The sequence below is a fragment of the Poecilia latipinna genome, unplaced genomic scaffold, assembly GCF_001443285.1.
Source record: "Poecilia latipinna isolate Pla-1442-1.1 unplaced genomic scaffold, P_latipinna-1.0 Scaffold286, whole genome shotgun sequence".
Classification (NCBI taxonomy): Eukaryota; Metazoa; Chordata; class Actinopteri; order Cyprinodontiformes; family Poeciliidae; genus Poecilia; species Poecilia latipinna.
Genome location: NW_015112902.1, coordinates 142,099 through 149,661, shown reverse-complemented (window position 1 = coordinate 149,661; position 7,563 = coordinate 142,099). Strand labels below are relative to the sequence as shown.

The 7,563-nt window shown below is 37.9% G+C and overlaps 2 protein-coding genes across 2 annotated transcripts in view; one reads left to right on the top strand and one right to left on the bottom strand.

Moving 5' to 3' along the window:
* The first annotated feature begins 56 nt into the window (after nt 1-56).
* LOC106948407 (5-hydroxytryptamine receptor 4) lies at nt 57-3,139 on the top strand. The gene is made up of 2 exons (XM_015034048.1): nt 57-342; nt 1,352-3,139. The coding sequence occupies exon 2, from the start codon at nt 1,365-1,367 to the stop codon at nt 2,421-2,423; it is 1,059 nt and encodes a 352-aa protein (XP_014889534.1). The 5' UTR covers nt 57-342; nt 1,352-1,364; the 3' UTR covers nt 2,424-3,139.
* A 2,181-nt stretch (nt 3,140-5,320) lies between these two features.
* Nucleotides 5,321-7,563, bottom strand: part of adra1d (adrenoceptor alpha 1D) — a 16,063-nt gene continuing 13,820 nt past the window's right edge. The window contains exon 2 of the mRNA XM_015034047.1: nt 5,321-6,278. Coding sequence (XP_014889533.1) covers nt 5,728-6,278 — 551 coding nt within the window. The 3' untranslated portion in view covers nt 5,321-5,727. The remainder of the gene's footprint in view (nt 6,279-7,563) is intronic.

Here is a 7,563-nt window from a genome sequence, read left to right as displayed (position 1 = left end):
TAAACAGAAAACTTCCGATCCTGACAGTCTAATACTGTCCAATTTAGTTCTGTGCTTGGATGCTACACTGTTTTTTCAACATACAACAAATAACTGACTGTTTCATCAGAGCATTTAAAATTCTAAGTCCCTCAGCTGTCATTTCTGTTATAATTTGAATTGATTTGGCAAGGGAGTTGTTGGCAGAGTATATTCTGTCATGGTAGTTATTGTTGCATGCATTAATCAAAACCCACCTCCCACCTCTCCCGTCTCTGTCATCTGGATGAAACAAAGGCTGATAGAGCATTTTACTATGGAACAGACCTGAGGGCAGACGATCATCATCTCTCCTCTGTTCAGGTGAGTTACTTTAGATCACAACCTAATACAAACTATATATATATATAAATAAGCTTGCAATTGCTATTCTTAGTACCATTGGCTAAGAAGGGGCAGATAGCTGTTTTAATTGACGTTTGAAACATGTTTGTATGGACTGTTCTTGTTTCTGTCAGCATCATCCATGAGCTGTTTCTACAATAATCCACAACAGGCACTAATGTAGCCAAGAGATAAAAATAGATTTTGTAAACTATTTCGATATGTTTTTAATTGCCAGAAGCAAATAACAAAATGGTTTGTCAAATATTACCTTTTTAAGTTATCTTAGGCTCTTATATGTTTTGCAAAGCAATTTGCAAGGGAAGAAAAACAATGGTGCTTTGTTTAATAATTGTAAATAGCCACATTAAGAAGAGAACTTCAATCCTGTTCATGCACTGAACTGTGACTGTTGGTAGGATTCAGCATTAAGAAAAATAGTTAAAGTTCACATAGACCTGAAAAAAATTGTGTATTCACATAGAGATGAGGGTCAGAGGACAACCCCATATACACAATGTCAGTAAATGATAAAGTCCAAGCTCTTTCCACCAATTGAAAAACCAAAATGTAGTTTTTCCAAATACTGGAATATTACATAAAACCAATAAAAAGGAGTTTAACACAAAAATGCCAGCCTACTGATTAGTACGTCTTTGTACTGTAGAACATTTGCACCGAATACTTGGCCAGAGGTCTTTTTGCAAGTATTACTGCATCAGTGGAGCGTTACATGGAGGCGATCATTATATGGCTCTGCGGAGGTGTTAAGGAAGCCCAGGTTGCTGTAATATTAGCCTTCAGCTCATTTGCTTTGTTGGTTCTGTTTTTTTCTCATCTTCCTCTTCACAATACTACACAGATGCTTTATGGAGTTTATCTCAATATGAGGCCAAGGCCCATATTTTGGCTAATGTAAAATAAAAAATTATTTGAAAGTATTTTTCCAGGTGTTTAGGAATTCACATGTGAATGTGTGTTTTGACAGGTTTGAGCAGAACATGGAGAACAGCAGCCTGGCATGGCCTGGAAATGATAACGCTTCTCTTCCTATTGAGCTACCGTCATGCGCCACACTGAGGAGCCAGATCTCACGGATTTCCCTGTATGCCTTCCTCTCGGTTGGCACAGGCTGCACTGTCGTGGGCAACTTCTTGGTTGTCTTGTCTATTTCCTACTTTAAACAGCTACAGTCGCCAACAAATTCTTTTGTTTTGTCCCTTGCAGTGGCTGACTGCCTTGTTGGGCTGCTGGTGATGCCTTTTAGCATGATTCGGACTGTGGAGGGATGTTGGTACTTTGGTCCTCTTTTTTGTAGGCTTCACTCCAGCCTAGATGTCATGCTGTGTACTGCCTCCATATTCCATCTCAGTTGCATTGCCTTTGATCGGTATTATGCAGTCTGCAATCCCCTGGTTTACTCCCTAAAGATGTCCAACAGTCATGTAGCTCTCCTCATTGCCATTTGTTGGACTGTTCCTATGCTCATCTCGTTTGGCCCCATAATGCTAGATCTTCACGTTGCTGATGTTGACATCTTTATTCCTTCAGACGTGTGTGTGTTCTTGGTCAGCCGCGTTTATGCTGTCATGGCCTCTTTGGTAGCCTTTTACTTGCCTATGGCTGTTATGCTCGTGGCATATTGGAAGATCTTCAAAGCTGCAAAGCGACAGGCCAAGCAGATTAGTGCCATGGAAAGCCAAATGGCTGCTGGAGTGGGCAAAGACTCGAGCAAGAAAAAAAGACACCGCAATACGATGAAGAGGGAAGGAAAGGCTGCAAAAACTTTAGGCATCATAATGGGAGTTTTCCTTATCTTCTGGATGCCTTTCTTCACTGTCAACATTGTGGATCCGTTCATTGAGTACACCACCGAAGGGGTCGTCTGGGATGTTTTTCTCTGGTTGGGATATATAAACTCATCTTTAAATCCCTTCCTGTATGGATTTTTCAATCGCTGCTTTCGTAGGGCATTTCTCATGTTTCTCAGCTGCAGGGTGTGTCTGCCTGGAATATCGTCTGGAATGGAGTTGTCACATTCCAAGAAAGAGAAAAACTAATGTCGAGAGTCATTGTGAAATTAAGGTATCTGTGCATGTTACGTGGAGTTATAAAAACCTCAAGTAAGAGCAAGATGTTTGGGTGATATTATTTGCAAAAATTGAACTCCAGTACACTAGCCAGACCCCTGAGAGGACAGCAGACCCAGCCTGACCACCTCCATAAAAAATGTCTATCTCCACCACTAGGTAGAGGCTACCTAACCCTTAAAAATTTTAATTACATTTTAATTAAAGTCCTTCCAGTGAAAACAATTAGTCTCATAAACAAATTTTTCTGAGAACAGGTTTCAAACTGTCATTTTTTCTTTCTAAATGTGAACAGCAGAAGGCTTTTGTGTTTCTCTTATGAAAAGTTTCAGTTGATCATGGTTACCATTGCACACACTGAGTACTGCACACTGTCGTAAGCTGCAGGCAATGTTTGTGGTGAACATTGTCTTTTGTCTGATATGAAATGTAAATGCTTTCAATATTCTTCTGCCATGTATGGAAAAAAGTTTGCATATTTTATCTTTTGCATATTTTGCAAAAGACTAATGTAAATGAACTATGTCATGTTTTACTAAATCCGATTTAAGATGATAAAGTTTCTATTCCGTTCTGTTCTATTTTAATTTGCAGCAGTGAGCATTTAATGGTACCGGTATGAATTTAAATGGAAAATACAATTCAGTTTATTTTTGGCCAGTATTAAGATTTTCATAAAAAATTACATATTATTCTGTGGAAAAAAACAACAATGTATTGTTGGTTTTGAAGTTTATAAGCAGCATGTTGTTCTTATTTACACCATTCACCTATGGATCAACAGAAAGCCATGTGAGGGTTTAAACAATGATTAACTAGCTTGAAACTTCATATTACTAAAGGTTTAAGGTGAGGAGAAGACATGAAACTGATTTTTGAAGCATAAAGTACACATAACTATGTAACAACAAATTATAACCAAAGTAATTGTCTAGATATATCAAACAAACCTGTAAAAAGTAGCTGGACGCACTGCTTGTAGTTTCCTTATGCAGTCAGCCTCACATCAGAACCTGAAGAGCAACTCAGAGTGTGTTGTAAAAAAAAAGAGAGAAAGTCCTAATTTATCTTTTTATTTATTTAATCTAAGGACAGCTTTTGTTTCTCTTTCAGATGTTTTAAGTTAATACACAAGATACATGTACATTCTAAACATACTGACTAAAATTAATAGTCATTAATGGAACATTAATTTTGATGTGTATTGACGATTTTAATGATGGCACTTGACAAAATGCAATGTCCGTTACTGGTTTCATAATTGGTGACTGTATGATGTGTTTGTGATGTTTTTATGTTTTCATGATGTGAACACTTTGAACTGCCTTGTTGCTATACAAATAAACTTGAATGACTGATTGATTGATTGATTTAAAGCCTAATTAATTGCGAGCTATAAAAACAAGAAGGCGATCTTGTGTGATGCTACGTCTGCCGACAGCTTCTAAATGTTGAAAGCATAATTCACTTTATGTCTGACACTGCATGCAGTAAGGTAGTCAGTGAAAAAAAAATTGGCTTTCGAAAACATAACTTGAAGGTCTGTGTTCCTCTGTATACTTCCTCCTAATGTAAATTATAGCATAATCCTAGACACTGAATGCCCAGATTGCACTGCAAATTAGTCCTTCTCAAAATAGTCAGCCACCAGCTGCAGTCTGTTTATTAACGCTGAGCCTTACTCAGAGTCATATCATAGTTAAAACAGGATCAAAGCTGTCAGTTCACAATTAGGAGTCTGGGCAGGCTGTCACTTTGGCTGCCTCTGATGCTTCATGTAACTGCAAGCTGTGAAAGTGGAATCAACATATGGCTGCGGATGACTTCTCTAACACGAGTTGGTATAAAGCTTTGAAAAGTTTTTTTCTTTCTCTGCTTTTTTTTTCAGGAATGAGTGAGTAAATATGAGGAAAAACCTCTAAAAATATATCCTGATTCTGGCTGTGTCTAGTTTTTCTTACCCTTCTTTATTCTCTGTATTTATCTCTGAATTTTGGGCAAATACCAGAAATCCGGATTGTGCAGTGGGGTCTGCTACCAACAGATGTCATCAGATCCCATCAGATGCGGGTCCAGCAAACTTGTTGGCTGAGTAAACTCCGCATACTCCTTACTGTGTTCTCCAAAACCTCTCTTAAAAGGTTTTATGAATACAAATCTTGTTGGAAAGTAGTTAGGTGAATGGCTAAGGGGTGCAGCGGTTGCACACAGATGAACATAGTGATAGTTCTCGCAATAAAGATTCTCATTAAAACGGTGAAATGGCTCTTTAGTTTAGAACAAAAACGGCAACCAGTTGAACAGATATCAACTCCAACTACATTAGTTGTGCGCAGCCATATAAAGTGTGCAGAGATTGTACGTTTAATTTGTTTCTTTTAAGAACGATTTATAGAACATACAAAGCATAACCTTTAATGAAAAAAAATATATATATATATGAATGATCTTATAGAGAAAAAAGATCCAAATCAAATAATGACGTTTGTCTGAACGCAGTGGATTCATTTAACAGCGTGTTCTTTTGTCAAGCATAAAAAAAATATTTTTCTCAAATATATTTTTTTCTCAAATATTTTTTCTCCCTTTTTATTTTGCGTTACATCTGACAAAAACATTACGTTACAAAACACGAAGAAGCGCATTTATTTCACAGTCGCAATCACTTGGGAGGGCAAATTACATTTTGATGTACATATTTGTGTCAGGTTGCCTTACAAATGCAGCAGAAGTTAAACTTTACAAACATTTCGAAAGGAATATAATATTTCTGATATATTACACTCCAAAGTTTGAATCAACAATACAAATTGCACTTTTGACTTTTATGCTTACACTTTCTCCGAGCAGCGAAAAGATTTTTGTTCCTCCTACTAGTTTTTTTTTTTTTTTTTAATCATAGATGTCACAGTTGCATTATACACATCATCAGTTGCCTAATAATTGAACACAAGGAGGCTGTCAGAAATATAATTTAACAAAATACATCAACACAGACTAACCCACGTTGTGGGCTGAGGAACATGAACCTGTGTTAAAATGACAAAGTATAAATCCAGGGAGTCAAAACTGTACTTTTTAGCCACATCATGTACATAAACACGACTTGCAATGAAACAAAGGTTAAGTCCAGTTTGTGCTGGTGTCAAGTCATTACTCTTAGTTTTGCCGTACTTTGCTTTTTCCGACCATAGAAGTATGCTCCGTCAGAGTGACTGGAGAGAAGGAGCAGCACGGTCCTTTGGAAATAGCTAAAAGTGTCCTCAGAGGCTCTCTAAATGTCAGTCTCTTTAAGGCCATAACACTCTGCCAAATCGTAGAACTGAAAACTGCTCTGCTCACAGGAATTGTAAATCCCCATGGAGACTGTTTCCACTGTATCGGTCTCGCCCAGGGCAGGTGGTGTGCCTTTTCCTGTTCCTCCTTTGATTTTATTGGACAGGTCGTTCACTTTTTCTTTGAACTGGAAGGAGGACTTTTGCAGGGGTGAGAAAAGGCTCAATTTCTTTAACCCCAGGGAGCAATGTTTCCTCTTGTGTATCAACGACCTTCCACAAGATTCGTGCATTGGGTAGCCAGCAGCGTAGTCCCTCATCTGATCCCTGGTCATTCCCTTCACAGCTGTCCTCCACCTCTGGTCATAGAAGCGGCGCAGGACCCTCCTCTTTTGGTGACACTGGCATCTGAGGAGCCGAGTGAACGCCCGCTGGAACTCTTTGCTGGAGCAGGGGTAGATCACTGGGTTGATGCAGCTGTTGAAGTATCCCAGCCAAAAGATAAACTTAAACACAGATTCCGATGGTTTCAGTGCTGGGAAAAAAGAACCTGAAAAACAGATGGAGACAAAAAGAAATATGAATTTTGAAGCAAAATCTTCTTCTTTTTTTTGCTGAAGTAGCGTCTTTTAAAAGCATTCCCACCCACAAAGTGTTTTTTTTTTTTGTTTTTTTTTTACATTTTCCACAAATGCCAATATATTTCTTGGGAGTTTGGTAAAAGACCAACACAAAGTAGCAGATGGTTGTTAACCGGAGGGGAAAATTCCATTTACACTTATAATCTTATAATCTAACATTTCATTAAACTAAAACACAGATTCTATGCTTCTGCTTAGACGCTCCACCGTATTTACACCCTTTTTTGAGGAAGCATAGAGGCTACAGTTTAAGCCTGAATATAATTATGGGGTGTTTGGCCCTGTAGCAGCATACAATGATCATAAAATTAGTTTTGTGAGTTTTTGGTGTTTGAATTAAACCAAGAGGACCAAACGAACAGGAAATACATAAAAACTTGAATGTCCATGTAATATGTTCCTTTATTAATCTAAACAGTAGAATTTCCTTTTTTTTTAAATTACATGTTAGATTTATGTTAGAGTGAAAATTATTTTCCTGTGTAACTTGAGCTTCTTTTATAAAACTTTCTTGTCTTACATCTTAGGTATATGCTCTAACTAATAAAGGAGCTTATTATTTTGTACAAAAAATATACTTTTATGAAATGTACTCAAATTAATATACATGTGGAAATTTAATGAGATATCCAGACATGAAACCTAGCACTAAATCCTGGGGATATAATGTCCACAGCAGGCATGACATGAAAATGTTTTAAAGCTAAAATAAAGCAATCAACCGATCAAAAATCTTTGTTCACTTGTAGGTTTTTTAGCCATTTCGTTGGAGCCAGGCTGAAGTGAAAGACAGATCCTGTTAAGTTTTCCTACATAACTTTGCCTAGTTCTCCTGCCCTTGCAAGCCTCCTGACCCACATGCAGAAATCACTCAGATACTCAGGATGCAAAATGGCAAGTAGTTTATTAACGGTGTGGGAAAGTGCATACGCAGTGGATGATCCAGGTTTCTTCTTAGGGCAGCGTCCATTGTGGACAGAAAATATGTTAGATGGAACATGGAGTGGGTTATACTGCCGGCTCAATAACAACTTTTGGTTGTGCAAAACCTCTGAGGAAAGAGGTTTTTCCAGGAGAGCTGTATGTGAGCATCGGAAAGTGGGCAGACAGGCAACCCAGAAAAGGAGAGAAGCTGTGAAAGACGGTCAGCAACGTTAATATTTGATCTCTAGAATCAATTGGAATGCATGTGTG